Here is a 21,196-nt window from a genome sequence, read left to right as displayed (position 1 = left end):
TATTTCAATTGATATATATATATATATATATATATATATGTATATATGTAATTAAAGGACTTATTTATTATATGTGGTTAATTTAACTAGTTAACAAGTATTTGACAATAAACACAAAAGTATTTTAAAAAGTCCGACCAAAAAGTATCTAAAAAAATATTTTATCACGTGTTCACGTGGTTAACTGAAACAAAACAATAACATAGTTATCAATATAAACACAACACTAATCAATATGTATTTCTGTTAATTACAAAAAGTTATTTAAAGTTCAACTAAATATCACTTTGACCAACGTCCATAATTAGGCATAAATTTTGGAAGAAAAGAGTTATTTTTTCAACGTCTCTTCAATAGCATATACATTGGCTCTCTGTATATAATTTTTTTTTCTTTGTGTTCTTCTTTTTCAAGCTCGATTTCGTGAAGTAAAGAGAGTTTGAATAATCATTGATTTCTTCAAATGCTTGAATGGGGGATTCTGACTTCTGATAGAAAAGTAAAAGATTCTTTTCGGATTGAAAAAAGAAATCAAAAGGGGCAATAAAAAAGGAACAATCTTTTGCTGTTGGGGATGTTGCTTTTGGATTAATTGCTCCTTTTTTTGATCTGGGTTCTTTTTCTTTTCGCAAATTGCTGTAGATTCTTGGTGCTTTTGGGTTCAAGGTGAGTAATTTTATATCTTTTGTTTTCTTTGTTTAATCTGATTGTTATGCTCTTTGATTGTTATTAATGGACATGTTGAGCTGGAAGAATCTTTCTTTTCTCTGTAGGTGTTTGCCTATAAGTACTATTTTTTAATGAATTTTGCTTTTCCTGCAAATTTAAGATAACCCCTTTTGAATGCTTGAGTTTTAAGCTCCTTTTTTGTTATGGGTGGTGGGTGATTTTTTATCTCTTTCTTGTATGATCTATTGTTTTCAATTTACTTACATGTTGAAGTAAATTTATCGCCGGAGACTGAAAAATGAAGGAAAGAATGCTATATTAATGTATTGAGTTAGATGTTTGTGGTCTGATCACCAATGTGATTGAAAAACCAAATTGGTTTAGATGAGAAAAATTGAAGCATATTTGCAAGTTCCCCAATTTTGCAGTCATATTGGCATGCTCTATTTACCCTTAAGCATCTTTGATACCTTAATTTTGCCAATTGGGAACACTGTGTGCTAAAAGATCTTAAGCATATAGCATTAATTTTTGATAAGTGGAGAGATATATAAGTTCCTTATAGCATTATTTTCTTTTTTCAAACACAATGGTGCATATTGTGTGTCATGACTGACAGCTCAAATCTTGTGCTGGATATTTTAGTGTGGGAAAGTTATTTTTGTATGTATTTCATGGCACTACATTCATGTTTCCTTGCAGGTAAAAGTGTTGACGATAATGAACCAATAGCATTTCACCTAATGGGCTGGTTGAACAAAATTTTTAAAGGTTCTAGCCATAAAGTTTCGGAAGGCCAGTATGACTGGAGATGTGAAGGACATACAGAGGGGGATGACCCATCTACAGCAGAGGTAAGTGTGGCATTAAACTAATGCCCAATGGTCTCATCATCCAGATAAACTGGCATCCTGTCCTATTTATTTACTAAGCAAGCTCCTAAGACACCTGACATGCCTTTGAATTGTTTACTTTATTTCTCGTATTGCTCAGAATATTCGGGAATCCGGATTACCAAAACTTAGCAAGTGTAAGGACTTAATATTATCATCTTAATAGGTAATGTGGTATAGTTGGTGATTTATTCATGGATTCAAGTAGGTAGTGTCGATATCAATTAGATGGCGTGCTGCTGGTGCTGTTCATGGCAAAAGACATTAGTGTTTGCTTGATTCTCAAGTTACAAGTCCACTTACTTGAATACTAAAAGCTCTTTATGAAATCTAGGGTGACATTGTCTAAAGAACTAACAGGCCGTGCAGTCTTAACATCCATTGGCAATGTGAAGAAGGCTTTGAAATAGTACACTTATAATGAAGTTTTTAGAAATTTAGAAAAGATTCTTTGTCTTATGTTGACAATTGTTATATATTTTGTAGATGAATTGTTATTTGTAATAACACTGGTACAAAGACTTGAGGACTTTGGTAAGGCTAATGATGCAAAATTTCACTACAACTGTTCAATCTTTGTTATAATAAGGTTTCTGGGGTATAGCTGAGTGCTAGGAATTGTTCAATTACTAACACAGGATACTAGTGCACATTCTATTGGTGCTTGGAATCCGGCTGGTAAATCTTGACTATAGCCTAGTACCCAACAACGTGGCTTAGTGGTCAAGGGAGAACTAGAACAATGAGGCCTCAGGTTTTGGGAGACAAATGCTAGGTGATATCTTCCCATCTGCCTAAGCTTTGGTAGCAAAGTTACACGGTTTCTATGTTGGTGGGAGGTAGCAAGTATCTGGTTGAATTAGTTGAGGTGCACACAAGTTGCCGGGACACCAACCTCATAAAAAGAAACTTGACTATAGCCTATTGATGTATAAGTTCTTAGAGTTGAAACTGAGTTAGATGCTGAGCTTTCTCTGGACAATATGAATCCAATGCCATTTGGGAATCGTTTTGGCTCATCCAAATTACTGACTGCTCTTCTTGGTTCTATGATGAGTGATGGTACGGAGTCTTTGAGATTGATTTCTCTAATTTGGTTGCAGCTGCATAGTCATTTGGAGCTTGTATTTAATTCTGACCTTTGTAACTTGGACATCTTTGTCCATCCCTGGTTGTAGCTTGCACTGTCGTGTTCTCTCATAATTAAATTTGTTTCTAGTAGAAGTCCATATTGATATCAATCTCAAAAACAAAATTCACATTGTATTCTGAATTTTTAGAATGAATTGGATTGATGTACATGATTTTCAACTTGTTAGAATTTAGACCTGCTTACCATGGATACATGATAATCCTCTATGTTGGTATACTAAATTTTCATCAAAATATTTGTTCACTGAATTTTGTAACTATAAAATCACTAAAAAAGGCATAATACATAAATTGGACCCTTAACTTGGCTTCGAATTATAAGTTTAACCTTTAACTTTGATAATGTACAAGTAGGCACTTAAACTATCCAACACTTAAACAAAAAAACACTCGAACCCTACCTGGCAAAATACGTGAACAACACTCAAGTTATGAGAGTTAGAGGTAAAATTGAGGGCAATATTTGAGTGTTTTTTGGGTTAAGTGTTGGATAGTTAAAGTGCCTACTTGTTCACTGTCAAAGTTAAAGGTTATTTTTAAAATCTACGTGTATTTATTTTAATTAGGTGGCAGTCACTAAGTGACTTAGTAATCCATGTCGGAGCGTCTGCGTATCACGCGTTTGGGCTGCATTGTTCGAGTGTTTTTTTGTTTAACTGTTGGATAGTTAAAGTGCCTACTTGTTCACTGTCAAAGTTAAAGGTCAAAGTTATAATTTGAAGTCAAGTTAAGGGTCTTATTTATGTATTATGCCCTAAAAAACTGTCGCTCTGACTTTTCATATACATATCCTTGATACTTTATTTTATGCTCAATTTGGTCATTATCTTGGTAAAGTATGTTACTTGCCATTGCCAATAAAGGATCAACATCCACCCTGAACTATAAAAGATCATTATTCATACTGTGTCTGTATAATTTTTTTAATAAGCATATCATGCTGTTATTTTTATACTGTGTTTGAACTGTTTGTGTGCTCTAGGACTCTTGGTCAGAGATTGAAGAAATAGATCGAGCTATTGCTATATCTCTCTCAGAGGAGGAACAAAAAGGGAAAATTGTGATTGGTGAGTATTAGTTGCTTTTTAAAGCTTCCTCGAAAGTTGCTTCTTAAAGAAATGAAAACTGAAAGCTTGCATTCCTTTGAGGTGTCTCCTGTACTCTCATAACCAAAAGCAAGATGTTCCAGTTGCAGTTGAGTTCACTGCTGACATTATTTGGAATTCAAACTTCCCATCATATGTGTTTCAAGGCTACAGACTACTTTCATATATGTGTAGTTTAGCTCATCAATGGTATATCGCTGTTGTTCTATAGAAATACTTTTGATTCTATGAGGAATCTAACTTCTTTATATTAGTTTAGCTTTTAGAGTCGACTAAGCATTCCGTTGGCAATTTTTCAGAACTAGCCGTACTTATTTATTTCCTTGACCAAAAAATATGTTTGCTTGATTTTCTAATTGTTCCTTTTCTTTGATTTTTGGCAGATAGCGAATCACAACTGAAAGAAGATGAACAACTTGCAAGAGCTCTGCAGGAGAGCTTGAATGTTGAATCTCCACCTCAGCATGTAAGCAGAAATGATCATGGAAACGGGAATGGATATGGGAATGGAAACTTCTATCATCCAGTACCTTTCCCATATTCTGCAAGCTTTAGGTATTCAAAATCTTTGTTGATGTTTTTGTAAAATTTTAGCAAACTTTATCTTACTCAATGTCATTGGGCTCCATCAAACCCATTCTTGCATTGTTTTATTAGTCTTTCTATTTTCCTTAAATGTCCTTTGAAGTCAGCTGTGGATGTGTACAGTGGTATAGCTAGTTTGCAAAATCCAGAAATAAAATGGAGTATCTTTGTAAGCGTGTGATTTAGTTAGCTAAAGTTGCGGTTGTTACTTGTTAATTGCCATAAATATAAAACTTGAGATATTTTACTTGCTTCTTTCTTGATAAACATGATTTCTTTTCTCCCTTCTTCTTTTCACTTTCTAAATTTAGTCATATGTGTCATTATATAGAAATTCGTATCATGGGATATCTGTATTATTAACGCGAGGAACAAAACATTTTAATTTTAACTTTTTCTTTTGAAAATGGTGAAGCCTTTAATATTAATATATCTTTTGCTTTATTTAGTAGTGGATGACATGTTGAGAGGCAAGAGAAGGGAGCTATAATTCCATTGATTTTTCTCTCACTGTATTCTGCATTTAGGTTATTCTTACCTATTTTTCCAGTGTTCCCTAGCTTTACTCTCTTCTTCATGTGCGTACTTGTGTCACTGGATAGAGAGTTTAATAGTGGTCTGTAAGAAATCTGAAGTGAGCCTGTCGATTTCAGTGAAACATTCGAAATTCCTTGTATAAGCAAATACAAATGTTTGTCATAAGACATTAAGAATTATCACTACCGATTAAACAAAGAAAAGAATTAACACAACTGCTTTTAGACCTAATAATATATGTTATCTTTTTCTGTGGTAGGGTATGTGCAGGTTGCAGCACTGAAATAGGTCATGGACGATTTTTAAGTTGCATGGGAGCAGTATGGCATCCAGAGTGCTTTAGATGCCATGCCTGCAACCAACCAATATCTGATTATGAGGTGCAATACTGCATAATTTTTAATTTTTTAGTTCAGTCTTGTTATTGTGGTGTTACTGTTTTTTGCTTTTCCGACATTTTTCATTATAATGGTGCCAAGTCAAAGCACATGTTGATTTGGGATATATAGGCAACCAAACGCGAAAAAGGGTGGGATTGAGGCAGGGAGCAGATGCACAATAATTACTACAGATCTACTTGGGAAACAATCATCTAAAGTAAATGACTTATTATAAAATACAATTTTGAAAATATGTCTTACCATCAGAAGGCAATTTGCTCATTCTGGAAATAAGAGAAGTGACAGGAATCAATCTTTTGTACATCTGATAGCAAGTTGTAGTTTTTAGTAATATGCATGCATCGTCCATAAGGTGTTCAATACTTTCTGTATTAGTACTGTTATTGTTGTTGGTAGTTATCATATAGTGTCTTGGATAATGTACGCTAACTGTCAATCATCTGAAAGTGATAGAATATCAATTTATATGACAGCTATATACATGAAATCTGTTTTAACTTTTGGATGTATTAAATGTGCAGTTCTCAATGTCTGGCAACTATCCCTATCACAAAACATGCTACAAGGAGCATTATCACCCGAAATGTGATGTCTGCAAACACTTTGTAAGTACAAAATGATTGTTTCTCTTAAATCTTCTGCAAAAGTTCTCTTACATTTTCTTAATTTTTCTTTGATCCTAAAAGAATACCAAACACTAGAAAAACATGTAGTTCTCCATCACATACCTTACTTGAATCTCAGATTAATTAAACATGTTGTTTCCTTAATGCCTTGATAAATGTTGACGAGGTCTTTCAAAGTTTATTTTGTCTAGTTCTTTAAAATAATTGTAGAAAAGAAAGATCTTGGTGTAGATCCTAGTTTCTAGTATACCATTTTCTGGACGTTCTGTCGTTTCTAGTCCAGAATTCATGGAATGTTCTGTCTTTTCTGGTTTAAATGCCATGGGCTGTATAGTTTAATCGTTGGTCTTCCTAGCATAACAAACAAACTAATAAAGTGTATGGTACATTTCACCGAGTACAGATCATTGAGAACTTGGTATAGGCTATCTCTTGTTGGTTCAGAATTCCTCTAGCAGCTGATAATGTATCATTTCTTTGAGATTCATTAAGTGTTTCCTGTCTGTCCAGATTCCAACAAATGCAGCTGGGCTTATTGAATACAGAGCACATCCATTTTGGTCGCAGAAGTATTGTCCTTTTCATGAGCATGATGGAACTCCCCGTTGCTGTAGCTGTGAGCGAATGGAGGTGAGGCGGATGAAACAGAACAAGATTTCTGGAGAAATATCTGTGTTTTCAGCAAAATTCTTGTAATTAACTTTTATAAAGAGTACAATTTCGATTTGACTGCAGCCGCGGGATACAAGATATATTGCCCTTGATGATGGTCGAAAGCTCTGTCTCGAGTGCTTGGACTCTGCGATAATGGATACGAGTCAGTGTCAGCCCCTTTATTATGATATACAAGAATTTTATGAAGGGCTAAATATGAAGGTGGAGCAGAAAGTTCCTTTGCTTCTGGTTGAGAGACAAGCACTGAATGAGGCTATGGATGGAGAGAGACATGTAACTGTTATCTTGACCCTAGCTACCGCTTCTTCTCCTTTCATTCTTGCATTTTTCCATATTCATACTGTTTCCGAGTGAAGAATATATCCCTTATATTTGGTTTCCATCCCTTTTGCCAGGGTTATCACCACATGCCTGAGACAAGAGGACTTTGCCTTTCTGAGGAACAAACTATCAGCACTGTAAGAACTTTTAAGTGATATCCATTTCTTCTCCCTCTTCATGATTTTGGAAACTGAAAACTTAAATATCTTTTATTCAAATGGTAAATTTAAGCTCTTACTTACCACTAAAATTGCCAGATACAAAGGCGGCCAAGAATAGGAGCTGGAAATCGGGTCATGGACATGAGAACGGAACCTTATAAATTGACACGCCGCTGTGAAGTGACTGCAATTCTCATCTTATATGGTCTTCCTAGGTACTGCTTGGTTACTTTGGTCTGCAAAGTTGTGAACCTTAGTGCTACCGTTTAAGCATTCTGTTTGGTTAGCGAGAATCACCTGTGTCCTTTCAATATATCTCAACAGAACTAAAACTAAGCAAATTTATTTTAATGTTGATGATGCATTGCAAGTAGGATATAAGCAAAGCAAAAATAGGATGTCCCTTACTAGGGCTGTTGAAAAAGTTGATTAGATTTTATGTTACTCTATGTGACATTGTCTATGGTGGATGATCTGTAATCTGGTTTGGCATCATAATTCATACTTGACATGCATTTAGAGCTGGCTTTCCATCACATTAGTGGTGCTAGACATGATTCTGGGCTCTATAAAATCTTTGGTTTCTTTGCTAGTCCTACAAAATATTCTTAAGACTCCTTTGGACTATGTAGTAACTTTTTCATCTGATATCTGTGCATACCACACACCTAACCTTGTTGCTGTTTCCTGATGCTTTCTAGCTAGAATCCAAATTTTTACTACATTTTTGTACCTCGAGGAAAAATTGCATGATTTGTGTGCTTCCTGTTTGATGGACAACAGGAATTGGACATTTGCTCTGTAATTTAGGTTTAAGCAGCATGTATATGTGTATTTCTGCCCTCAAGTGGAAACATTAATTTTCTTTTTTGTAAGTGGAAGCAGTAGTTTCATAGCTTGGTTTCCATATATGACATGAACCTATGCAGGCTGCTGACTGGGTCAATCCTAGCGCATGAGATGATGCATGCATGGCTTCGACTAAGAGGTGCTCACTCATTTCTTCTACTCCCTTCCTATCTTGAATGCCATCTTTTTCAAGAGGTTACTGACCCTCGGATGTCAGCAACCTCTAGGGATGTCAAATTCAGAGCAAAAAATTGTAAAGTGCAAATATTTAGAAGAGAAAAGCACAGGTAGACTGTCTAAAGACTGAATGTGATTCAAAAACTTAAAAAGTACACTTATTAGTTGCAGGGGTGTTTTTTCTAGATAAAATTAAAAGTAAATCATCAATGGCATAGTAAAAAGCGAGATTAAAAGAAGAAGAAACGCACAAAGTCTAGGATATAAAATAGCATGTCAAGCATAAGTTCTTTTGGCGTGACATGTAAAAAAGTGAGAGTGAGAAAAAAACTCAGTGAACTGTCCAAACGCCTCCTGCATATATAGGAACACATTCCTTTTCCTTCCTTTGAGTTTGTCTATCCTGATATCTGTGCAATTTATTGGTTACGGTCCTTTATTCTTGGAGTTTCTGATGTGGTCAATATGTCCTGCGTCTATGATAGGTTATCGAACACTTAGCCAAGACGTTGAAGAAGGCATTTGCCAGGTACTTGCACATATGTGGTTAGAAACCCAAATTGCATCCATATCAAGCAGCAATGGAGGCGCTTCAACCTCATCAGGCATGTCATCATCAAAGCAGGGGATTAGATCTCCTTTTGAGAGGAAACTTGGAGATTTTTTCAAACACCAGATTGAATCAGACACTTCACCAATTTATGGAAATGGATTCAGAGCTGGTAACCAAGCAGTGCTTAAATACGGACTTGAAAGGACGTTGGATCATATTCGGATGACTGGAACCTTTCCTTATTGAGCACAAGGTTAGAAAACAGACACATTCATTTGTTGTCAAGAAAGAAGCTTTGGTCCATTCATATTAGTGCTTTGGACCATTGCCATATTATAATATACCTTCGAAGTTGAGGAAAGATATATTTTTCCTACCTTTGTAGAGTGATCTTGACACAACAAACAAGGAATAGACACAACACAAATCCATTCTTTTAGAAAATTAATGAAGTCTATTAGTTTGATTTTCTACTCTCGCAGAATGCTTTTTATATAGAACATGCAACAATTTGACAAAATCTAATCAAGAGGACTACAATAGAAAGGGGACCATGCAGTCAGTCAGTATCGGAGTTAGAATTTTCATTAAGGGGATTCGAAATATAAAGAAGAAAAACTTGGAAGAAGCCAAAGAGGATTCAGCATTTGTTATATACAGAAAAAATAGCTTTGACCTTTGTATAGTGTGATTTTCAGGCCAAGGAGATTCAAATGAACTGTCGTGCGCCCCTGTGATCATGTGAATGTGTTCCTTTGCTTTTTTTTTTAATTACAAGAACAACATATCTAGTGTAATCCATAGGTGGGATTTGGGGAGAGTAGCGTGTACGCAGACTTTACCTCTTCCTATTGGAGGTAAGGGAATAAGTATGTTGTTTTCGAAAGACTCTCGACTCGAATAATGACACTAAACAGGATCAACAGAGAAACATACGAGCAATAACACACAAAGGATTTTTTGATCATTGGCATAAACATCTCAACAAAATCATGAGGATACTCTTCAACACGAGGACAATCTCTCAAATACATAGGTTGATGTTGTTGACTCGTTTTTCTTATTTCTTTGCTGATTTCTCTCATTAGCCAGAAGAATCAAAATGGTTTGTAAATAGGGTACACAGTTCAATTTTAATCCAAATTTCCATTTGATTCAATTTTGTGCTCATCGTACGTAGGTGAAGACTAGTATAGGAGATTAGGGAATGAAAAGTTAATAACGCTAATTAATACTTTCAAATCATTTAAAGTCGAAATTATTCATATTATAAGTTTATAACACGATGAATCTGGTTAATACAACATCATTTCAAACAGATAAAACGTCAAACACAAACTGGTTATTTATCGAAAGTAATGAAAAGTAATTATTCATATTACTTTGAAAAATAGGATATTTTTTATTTAAAAATAACTTATTTCAAAAATTTCTTTTACCCTTAATTAGATATATCATTCAATTCATGTTCCCCGGAAATAAAAACAAAAAAAAGTTCCGCTAACACCTTGCTTGGATGGTTGTTACTCGTGGTACTGTATTGTATTATTAGTTTAAGTGATAAATGAGAAATTTTATGAACAATTACCGCTCCTACCACAAAATAATATTTTATAATTGTACAAATATTTATCACTTATTTTTTATAACCATTTTTTTATTAACATGTCTAATCAAACATATATACACTTATATAAGTATTTGTATATAGTTTACACAATTATTTAGAAATTGAAGGAAGGGGTGGATCTAGAAAGGGTTAAGGAGTTCATTTTAACTTTTTCGATGGAAAATTACTGATTAAAATGATCATTTTATGCATATATAATGGATGTTAAATCCATTCGACTTCTTCGTGTTTTACTTTTTCATATTTTAAATCTTTTAGTGAAAATTCTGACTCTGCCACGAAAAGATAGTTAATTAGGTTTTTTTACATTCTTAGATTAGAAGTAGTAGCAGTAGTAGATTTTTTTTCGAGTGAAAACTGCATTATGTTATTTCATAATATGTTTTACATGTCCACAAGATACTTGTGCATCCTTTACAATCTAACTTGGGAAATTATAATCCCAATACACACCATGTAAAAGGAAAAGGGAGAATTTTGCTTTATTATAAGCTACTGTATTCTATGCGCTAGGGATATGTACAAAGTTGATCACTTCAAAGGAATCCATCAATCTCCATATATCCTCGCAAGTAATATCTATTTTGCATGACACTATCATCTTTTTCTATACCATAAACCTTTGATCTGTCATTCTGTAATGCTTTTTTCAATGTTTGTCGAATTGCTAGTGCTTCAACGGTAATGGTCTTTCCCACAAATTGAATAAGAGTGCCAAAGACATAAAGCAAATGACCACAGCTATTCATAGCCCACATTCCAATATTTGCGGCCTGCATATTTAAAAACAACAATTCTATCAAGTTCCCTAGTAATATTTTCATCCTTAGTCCTACTAGGCATCCAAGTCAAAATTGATGGAGTTAATAAAACATTGTTATATTCATGAAAATCAAATAGAATCTTATTAACTATTTCATTAGGTTCATATATATATATTATCATTAAAGCAAAAGGAACTTTTACCTTTTCACGATTGTCATAAAACAAAAAAATTTAATCTCAGTAATTCAATGAAATCAAAATACTGATAAATACTGTGAAATAAAGCATGGTACCAAGTCGAGAAATCAATAATATTGTCTAAATCAGACCAGTTGATTGGACATAATTTCCACACTAATTGAATTCTCGAATACCTGAAAAATAGATGATCAACTAATTAACTAGTAAGACATTTAAAATACATTTTCTAAGAAAATAGTTATACTTATTTTTGACTTTAAATGACCACTAAATATCCTAGAAAGATTTTGAAAAAGATAGAATTTTGAGCAAGGCCTATTAATACTCACATCACTAACGCCACATAATTTTATCAAAAGTTTCAATAATAAATAATGGAATGGACAAAATAGAATTAAATATCATTAGTACAACGAAAAAGGGCCTAAAATATCTTTGAATTATTGAAAATGGTATAAAGATGCTCATTATTCATTTATTGGGCCTAAAATGTCTTTATCATCCACTTTAGATCCAAAAATACCATTTCTTTAATAAAAAAGAACATTTTAGGCTCAATAGATGGATGATGGGCATTTTTGTACCATTTTCAATAGTTCGAGGGCATTTTAGGTCATTTTTGGTAATTAAAATTCTGTTAAATAAATTTTGATTTATAATTAATTTTAAATAATTAAATTGTAACCAATAGATGGCCGCCACATGTTTAAAAAACTTATTTAATTAAAATTTTGTTAAATAAATTTTGATTTATAATTAATTTTAAATAATTAAATTATAACAAATAGATGACCGCCACGTGTTTAAAAAAATTATTCAAAATATTTAATTAAAATTCTGTTAAATAAATTTTGATTTATAATTAATTTTAAATAATTAAATTGTAATCAATAAATGACCGCCACGTGTTTAAAAAATTGATTTAAATTAATTAATTAAAATTCTGTTAAATAAATTTTAATTTATAATTAATTTTAAATAATTAAATTGTAAGCAATAGCTGTCCGCCGTGTGTTTAAAAAAAATTCAAATTATTTAATTAAAAAAATTTTAAATGAATTTTGATTTATAATTAATTTTAAATAATTAAATTATAACCAATAGATGGTAGTCACGTGCATAAAAAAATTATTCAAATTATTTAATTAAAATTCTGTTAAAAGGGCCTAAAATGCCTTCGAATTATTAGAAAGGATATAAAAATGCCCCTCATTTATTTATTGGGCCTAAAATGTCCTTTTCCGTTAAAAAAATTTATCTTTAAACTTAAAGGTGAATGTAAAAGATATTTTAGGTACAATAAATGAATAAATGATATTTTTACACCTTTTTTTAATAGTTAGGACATTTTAGGCATTTTCCGTTAGTACAAAAAGAAACTTTAATCATATAATTAGACTTCAAACATGAAATCGAGTATCTTTGAAACTTCGGCCAGAGAAGGAGAAACTTGCAAAATTAGTTGGCCCAAAGTGCAGCATCCCCGTCGACGGCGACCATGGCGGCGAGAGTAACAATAGCAAAACCAATTTTCTATACTTCTCATTTCCAACTCCGGTATGCTACCCATTCTCCGGCGAGTAACCGACCACACGAACTCGCCGATAAAATATGCCGTCTTTTGATTCTCCAGCGTTATACAGCAGTCGACACCCTCAAATTCGATTTCTCCAACGATCTTGTCGACTCTGTTCTTGAAAAACTCAAACTTCATCCTAACGCTTCATTGCATTTCTTCAAATTAGCTGCACGGCGACAATTTTTTAGACCCCATGTAGAATCTTACTGCAGGATAGTTCATATACTATCCAGAGCGAGAATGTTCGATGAGGCTAGGTTTTATTTATCGGAGCTTCTAGAACTTTCTAGAAATAAGAAACCTGTGTCGTTTGTATGGGACGAATTGATGAGAGTGTATAGAGAGTTCAAGTTTTCTCCTACAGTTTTCGATATGGTTTTGAAAATCTATGCGAAAAAGGGGTTGGTCAAGAATGCCTTGTACGTGTTTGATAATATGCCTAAGTGTGGTCGTGTACCTAGTTTGGGTTCTTGTAATAGTTTGTTGAATAGTTTGGTGAAAAAAGGTGATTTTTTTACTGTGTTTTCTGTGTATGATCAGATGATAAAGATGGGGTTCTCTCCTGATATATACACTTGTACCATAATGGTTAATGCGTATTGTAAGGATGGGAAGGTTGACAAAGCTGAAATTTTTGTTGAAGAAATTGATAAGATGGGTTTGGAGGTGAGTATTGCTACTTATCATAGTTTGATTAATGGTTATGTGGAGAAAAAGGATCTTCAGGGTGTCCAAAGAGTGTTGAGGGTAATAGATGAAAGAGGAATTTCAAGAAATATAGTTACATTCACGTTATTGATTAAGGGTTATTGCAGGCTATGTAAGATGGAGGAAGCAGAGAAAGTGTTCAGAGAAATGAAGGAGGTGGATGAGCAGGCGTATGGCGTGTTGATTGATGGGTTTTGTCAGATGGGGAAAATGGATGATGCGCTTAGGATTCAGGATGAGATGTTAAGATCAGGGTTTAACATGAATCTGTTTATCTGTAATTCCTTGATAAATGGGTACTGCAAAGCTGGTAAAATAAGCAACGCCGAACAGGTTGTTAGGAGTATGATTGACTGGAATCTAAAACCTGATTCTTATAGCTATCACACCCTTTTAGATGGTTATTGTAGGGAAGGACTGATGCAAAATGCATTCAACCTCTGTGATGAGATGATTCAGAATGGTATTGATCCAACAGTTGTCACTTACAACACTCTGCTAAAAGGATTATGTCGGGAAGGTGCCATTGCTGATGCTTTGCATCTTTGGAATTTGATGCTTAAAAGAGGTGTTATTCCTAATGCAGTTGGATATAGTACTCTCTTAGATGCATTTCTTAACATGGGAGAATTTGAAAAGGCTTTGGTCTTGTGGAAACATATTCTAGCAAGAGGGCACCATACCAAAAGCAGGATTCTTTTAAATACAGTACTCAAAGGATTCTGTAAGATGGGGAAAATGGTTGAAGCCGAACTCCTTTTTAACAAAATGGAGGAGCTTGGCTGTTCTCCGGATGGAGTAGCTTATAGGACCCTAAGTGATGGGTATTGTAAAGCAGGAGAGATTGAAAAAGCTTTAAAACTAAAGGATGCCATGGAACTGCAGAATATTCCTGCTTCGGTTGAAAATTTTAATTCCCTTATTAGTGGACTTATAAAGGCTGGAATGTTTAGCAAAGTCAAAGATCTTGTTAATGAAATGCATGATAGAGAATTAACCCCTAACATTGTTACATATGGAGCCCTTATTGCTGGTTGGTTTAAAGAAGGATTGCCTGAGAAAGCTTTTAAAGCATATTTTGAGATGAGAGAGAAGAGATTGAATCCAAATGTCATAATAGTTAGCTCTATTATTAATGGATTATACAAACTTGGTAGAACTGATGATGCTAATATGCTCCTGCAGAAAATACTGGATGTAAAGTTGTATCCCGACCTGAAACATATTTACAGTTTCTCAAACTCTAAGATGGGGCTGCCTGATGCTCAGAAAGTTGCAGATTCCCTTGATGGAAGTGCAACAAAATGCTTTGTCCCCAGTAATGTCCTGTATAATATTGTTGTGGCAGGGTTATGCAAATTGGGGAAGATCGATGATGCAAGAGATGTTATAAACTACTTCTCACTAAAAGGTTTTACTCCCGATGAGTTTACCTACTGCACCTTGGTCCATGGCATGTCGTTGGTTGGTAAAGTTAATGAAGCTTTCAATTTGCGTGATGAGATGCTAATAAAGGGTCTTGTTCCAAATATTGCAGTATACAATGCTCTAATAAATGGCCTTTGTAAAGCAGGCAATGTTGAACGAGCATTGAGACTTTTCAATAAGCTTCATTTGAAAGGGTTATCTCCCAATGTTATAACTTATAACACTCTGATAGATGGATGCTATAAGATTGGTAAAACTAGTGAAGCCGTGCAACTGCTGAAGAGAATGACAGAAGAAGAAAATCTTCCGTCATAAATTATTCAATTCTGATTCCAACAAATGCAGCTGCGCTTATTGAGTACAGAGCACATCCGTTTTGGTCCCAGAAGTATTGTCCCTTTCATGAGCATGATGGAACACCCGGTTGCTGTAGCTGTGAGCGAATGGAGGTGAAGCAGATGAAACACAACAAGATTTTCTGTAATTTAGGTTTAAGCAGCACGTACATGTATTCCTGCCCCCAAGTAGAAACATTAATTTTCTTTTTTGTAGGTGGAAGCATTAGTTTCATAGCTTGGTTTCGATATATGACATGAATTTTTGCAGGTTGCTGACTGGGTCAATCCTTGGCATGAGATGATCCATGCATGGCTTCGACTAAGAGGTGCTCGCTCATTTCTTCTACTCCCTTCCTAATTTGAGTGCCCATCCTTTTCTATGCACCTCAATACAATGTCTGCTTCTCCAAAATATCAGTATTGTATAACACAAGATTCTATTATGGAACCACTTTTTCTTCTCATATCCCTCTTACTTTCTTGTCTATTCTAAATCAAAGCAAAATAATCTAGGGACTGTCTGAGAGTGAATGTGATTCAAAAACTTAATAAGTACACTTATTGGTTACAGGGATGTTTTTTCTTGATAAAATGGAAAGTAAATCATCATTGACATAGTAAAAAACAAGATTAAAAGAAGAAACAAAGTCTAAAATACAAAGTAGCATGTCAAGTACACGTTCTTTTGGCGCGGACTTGTAAAAAAGGGAAAGTAAAAGAAAAAACTCTCAGTTGACTGTCTAAACACCTCCTCCTGCATATATAGGAACACGTTCGTTTTCCTTTCGTTGAGTTTGTCTATCCCGATATCTGTGCAATTTATTGGTTACAATTATTGATTCTTTGAGTTTCTAATGTGGTCAATATATCCTCCATCTATGATAGGTTATCGAACACTTAGCCAAGACATTGAAGAAGGCATTTTCCAGGCACTACTAGCACATATGTGGTTAGAAACTCAAATTGCATCCATTTCAAGCAGCACTGGCGGTGTTTCAGCCTCATCAGGCGTGTCATCATCATCAAAGCAAGGGATTAGATCTCCTTTCGAGAGGAAACTCGGGGAATTTTTCCAACACCAGATTGAATCAGACATGTCGCCAATTTATGGAAACGGATTCAGAGCTGGTGACCAAGCAGTGCTTAAATACGGACTAGAAAGGACTTTGGATCATTTTCGGATGACAAGAACCTTTCCTTATTGAGCACAAGGTTAGAAAACAGACTCACATTCATTTGTTGTCAAGAAAGAAGTTTTGGTCCATTCATATTAGTTTTTGGACCATTGCCATATTATATAATACCTCGAAGTTGAGGAAAAATATATTTTTCCTACCTCTGTAGAGTGATCTTGACTCAACAAACAAGGAATAGACACAACAAAAATTCATTCTTTTAGAAAACTAATGGAATCTATTAGTTTGATTTTCTACTTTCGCAGAATGTGTTTCCTGTGCTATTAAGTTTTATATTGCAAATTTCTTGCTAGAACATGTTGTCTCTGCAATCGTTGTTACTAGGTTACTGGATTACTAGCAGTTTTAATATGCATCTAATAAAGCAAACGATTCACAGAGGTAATATTCTGGGGAATAAAAGATATTTTAATCTCACCTTCAATCATTCATTCACATCTATCCACACAAACATCATTTATAACCTGAGGTAGAAGAGACATCACTGAAAGAGAGTATAAATTCATCCCATCCCGAGTATGAGAACATAACTGAAGTCCACTATCCTTCTTCAAATATGTACTAGAGATTAGATAGGCTAGTGAAATACTGTGTGCTTAATTTTCTCTTAAAAAATTACTGGATGCTCAACTTTTGGCTTGCATTTTCCTGAACGTCTTTTAACCATATGTTTTTTGTTATAACTGATGTAGTCTATCCGGCACTGGCTCACTTTCTGCGTGTTGTTTTTGTTAAAAAAATTCATGATCTAAAGTGTATCAGTGTTTTTATCTGGGAAACTTTCTGTGAATTTTTGTGTCGGAAAAGTTTTTTTGCTTTCCATTTTTTTTTCTTCTTTCTCAATTCATAGTGATTGTAACAAGTTCTAATTTATATGTGTAGCTTCAAGGCTGTTAATCCAGGATAATACAGAATGAACAGGTAACAAGGTGAAGGTGAAGTGCAGAATAGGAGCAGTTTTCCAAGGTATCACTCCTTCAAATATGTATTAACAGCTAAGCTTGATCAAAAGAAAATGTCCAGTAATCTTGACAATGCACCTTATATTTGTTGGCTCACAGTGTATGTAAAGTTCATTAGTTTTAAACCGTAGGCATGATTCAGTTCATTAATCAAAATTGACAAATGTACAATAAGTTTAGTGCTTCTTGAATCTGGAGAAAGTTTTAATATTATGTTCCGGCTGTAGGTTTCTGGATCTCTTTCGGGCTCATATGTAAGCAGACGCAGTATACTAATTTCATTCGTGTTATCAAGCCCTACGAGAAGAGAGGGTCGGGCATATATGTCATAATCTCCACTGTGCAAGTAGATGTAATTTTGCCATCAATGAACTTGGAGTTGCAATCTTCAGCTTTCTTTCAGTTCTCACAGTATATATGAACTCATAAGTTCAATAAGCATATGGCATTCTATAAAACATCAATTCTACACAGGATTCAAGGGAAGTGAAGGAACAAATAAGATCATTGGACAATTTTGGTACTCCATTGTCATGTTATTTGATAAGTTTCTATGCTATCCTTGCTATTGAATAATGAGTGTTTGGGTGACACTTTTATTATTTGAGTTAGGATATATTTATAGTAAAATGTGAAATGTCCAAGTGTATAAGGTAAATCTAGTATCAAAACCTATGGAGAAAGAAAACGAAAATGGTCGGTCATGATTGTCGTGGAGTGCTAATCCTGCATTTTTAATGGGGAAATTTCGTAAATAATTACTATAATAAATTTAATTAGGCTTTTTGGATATAATTTGCATATTTACGGGATGGATTGCAGCTATAGTTTAAGTTGTTTCGTTTGTATAATTCACAGGTACATTTGTATAATTGAGCTATTTTTGTATAAACTTGAAATAACAAATTTATATTAACACAAATATCTGAACTTTAAAAAATTATACAAATTATATTACACAAACGTGCGAATTATACAAACTGAAACTATAATAAATGTTAGTGGTAAATTATAAATTAACTAAATTATAACTATATTAACTAATTAACTAGTATATATTTGCTTATTCGCGTAATTTTTCCTTTTTATTTAATAAGCAGCTATGAATTTGAGCCATCAATATGAAGGCATTAGAAATCTCTTAAATCTCGATGCAGAACTTGAAGGTACAAATTTGGATAGTCAGACCCCAATCAAAATAGCGTACATTGAGGGGAAACAAACCAAAAATTAATTACAATTTACAACTGACACATTTTTCTAAAGTTAATACTATGTTACTAGGAGGGGGCGTGGGGATGTAAAAATAAAGAGAAAGAAAAAGAGTAGTATAGTCCGTTTCTAGCATAGTTGAAATTTCAAGAATTAACTAAGTATTTTTTTGATTAAAAATTTTTATATGCTTTTAAAATATTTTAAGTTATTAAATATTATAATTTATAGTATTTTTTATATATTTTTCATATAAATTTGTTTCGAAAACTAAAAGTTTTTGCGTTTAAATTCACAGTTAAAATTTAAAAAATTTGAAACGAATGAAGTAGTTTAATAATTGATTGAAACCGTGGGAATCATCATTTTGACTTCCTTGTAGATCTTTCTGTTAGTAAAAAGATTACTTTAATATTAATTTAATAAAATAAATAAAAGTTGAACCGACAACTTTTGTTTAATACACACATCATGGGAATTAACCGTGTCAATAGGATCTTTGAATCCTTCCACATATTATTCCTTTAATTTTTTATTTATTTAGTTTTAAAGTATGAACTCGAAATTTTTAATATAACATAAAATTATATTGATGTTTTCATCACTTACGATTGAGAGATTGCAATCTCAAACTCGTAATATTTTAAACGTGAAGGGATTTAAATTATTCCATTACATAACCTTGGTTATATGTGATGGCTAGATTGCGAAGATAATTGGACCTTATAATTTCCTTCTAGTGGCGGAGGAAATAGCCGAATTCATGTATAATATGTGTATGATTATATATAATCATTGTATAATTTATGTATTAGTTAAAAAAAGAGATAAGTGTCAAAAACATATTTAAACTATCTTTTTTTTTAGTTTCATACCTAAATTGTCACTGATTAGTTTGAAAAACACACTTCAGTAGTATGTGTAATACACTCTCTCTACTCTGTTTTTCGAAAAACCTTGCCACAAAACATTCCACAAGGATTAAATATTTCACCTTGACAAAAATTTTAAAAAAACTATTAATATTAGTTAAAAGTTAAAGACTAAAGTATTTATATCCCAAAAAAAAAGAAATTATTTTTAAAAAATATAATATTTTTTTTGAAAAAAATTAAAATATTATTCTCACGCACTCCACCACCTCTTCTCCCCCCCCCCCCCTTCCCCACCACAATCCCCGTTCTTTTATTTTTTAAAAAAATATTTTAAAAATAATTCATACTTCACCCCTCCCCCCACTCTTTCCTAAAAAATATTATTATTTTTATTTTAAAAAGGAATAAATTATACCCACTCCATCTAACCCTCCGCTCTTAATTTAGATTTTTTAAATATTTTTCTCCTTTTGTGTTATATATGTACATATATTTTTAAGAATTTTTTTTTTCTATTTGCGTATCGAATATAACAGAAATAAAATTTTATTTTAAGAAAAGTCTTGTGGCAAGTAAAAAATACTTTTCTAAAATCATATGTATATATCTAACACAAAACGAGAGAAAAAAATTAAAGCGGAGGATTAGGTTCAGCGAGGTAGAATTTTTCTTTAAAAGATAAAAATAAAAATATCTAAATTATTATTGGAAAGGGGAATGGGGACAGGGGGTGGGGGGTATGGTGAGAGAAAGTGGTGGAGTTGGGTAAGAAAAATATTTATATTTTATTTTATAATTTTTTTCGGGCGTGAAATAGCAATACTTTAATCTTTAATTTTAACTAATACTAATAATTTATTTAATTTTTGTCAAAGTAGAATAATTTGTCCATGTGAAGTGTGATGTGGTATTTTTTAAAAAAATAAAAGAGAGAGTGTAGTACACACACCATGATGAGAATGGAATAAAAGAGAGAAGTATGTTTCTCAAACTAATAAGTGATAGTTTAGGTATGAAACTTATACTCCCAATAGTTTAGATATGAAATTCAAAAAGAAGGGATAGTTCAAGTGTATTTTTTATACTTATTTCTTAGAAAAAATAAATAGTAAATTTATCTGGCTATTTCTGTGACGATCCTTTCTTTTTTGGATTTGTTTATTATTTTTTAAGGAGATTACCCTCTATATTTTTCTTAGTGCACTAATTAATACTTTTACAATAACATTTAAGTTAATCAATTTAATTAGGTTGCAATTCCTTTTCAAGAATGTCTAATCTGGTTTGTGTTAGAAGTGAAAGGCAAAGTCTCAACAAGCATCATATTATGACTTCAAGTGAGAGTCATCTACTATGAGACTATGACCTTAGCTTTATTTGTTTTAGTTTCTCTTCGTTATCTATATTACGATTCAATTAAATCTGAATTATATTAATGTCGACCATCAAAAACTTCCACGTCGGCAGATGTAACACTCTTATATTAAGTGCTTTTAAAATATTTTAAGTTGTTAAATATTATATAGGTAATTTTTATATATATTTTATTTTGAAAATTAAAAGTTTTTGCGTTTAAATTCACAATTAAAATTTAAAA

General features: G+C 33.0%; 2 protein-coding genes across 5 annotated transcripts; both read left to right on the top strand.

The window, feature by feature from the left end:
* The first annotated feature begins 324 nt into the window (after positions 1-324).
* LOC129903331 (protein DA1) lies at positions 325-9,178 on the top strand. Of its 2 annotated transcripts, none has more exons than XM_055978858.1 (12): positions 325-666; positions 1,372-1,523; positions 3,697-3,781; positions 4,204-4,375; positions 5,202-5,322; positions 5,865-5,948; positions 6,480-6,599; positions 6,705-6,917; positions 7,040-7,102; positions 7,223-7,341; positions 8,056-8,114; positions 8,638-9,178. In XM_055978858.1, the coding sequence occupies exons 2-12, from the start codon at positions 1,413-1,415 to the stop codon at positions 8,949-8,951; spliced, it is 1,461 nt and encodes a 486-aa protein (XP_055834833.1). In that variant the 5' UTR covers positions 325-666; positions 1,372-1,412; the 3' UTR covers positions 8,952-9,178. The 2 variants fall into 2 exon arrangements, with proteins under 2 accessions (XP_055834833.1, XP_055834832.1); XM_055978857.1 differs by lacking the exon at positions 325-666 and adding an exon at positions 858-879.
* A 3,540-nt stretch (positions 9,179-12,718) lies between these two features.
* LOC129904343 (putative pentatricopeptide repeat-containing protein At1g19290) lies at positions 12,719-18,384 on the top strand. 3 transcript variants are annotated; one of them, XM_055979906.1, is made up of 5 exons: positions 12,719-15,465; positions 15,623-15,680; positions 16,240-16,566; positions 17,433-17,516; positions 17,740-18,384. In XM_055979906.1, the coding sequence occupies exon 1, from the start codon at positions 12,800-12,802 to the stop codon at positions 15,329-15,331; it is 2,532 nt and encodes an 843-aa protein (XP_055835881.1). In that variant the 5' UTR covers positions 12,719-12,799; the 3' UTR covers positions 15,332-15,465; positions 15,623-15,680; positions 16,240-16,566; positions 17,433-17,516; positions 17,740-18,384. The 3 variants fall into 3 exon arrangements, with proteins under 3 accessions (XP_055835881.1, XP_055835882.1, XP_055835880.1); XM_055979907.1 differs by having other exon boundaries at positions 12,719-15,518; XM_055979905.1 differs by having other exon boundaries at positions 12,719-15,524.
* The last annotated feature ends 2,812 nt before the right edge of the window (positions 18,385-21,196 follow it).

This window comes from Solanum dulcamara, chromosome 9 (assembly GCF_947179165.1).
Source record: "Solanum dulcamara chromosome 9, daSolDulc1.2, whole genome shotgun sequence".
Lineage (NCBI taxonomy): Eukaryota > Viridiplantae > Streptophyta > Magnoliopsida > Solanales > Solanaceae > Solanum > Solanum dulcamara.
This window is presented reverse-complemented; position numbering and strand designations above follow the sequence as displayed.

What these genes read in the sequence shown, in the direction of transcription:
- LOC129903331 (XM_055978857.1), top strand. An exon ending in CCATATTCTGCAAGCTTTAG is followed by an intron (nt 4,376 to 5,201) that starts GTATTCAAAATC and finishes TTTCTGTGGTAG; the next exon opens with GGTATGTGCAGGTTGCAGCA. An exon ending in AGGAACAAACTATCAGCACT is followed by an intron (nt 7,103 to 7,222) that starts GTAAGAACTTTT and finishes TAAAATTGCCAG; the next exon opens with ATACAAAGGCGGCCAAGAAT.
- LOC129904343 (XM_055979906.1), top strand. Translation starts at nt 12,800, where the DNA reads ATGGCGGCGAGAGTAACAATAGCAAAACCAATTTTCTATACTTCTCAT.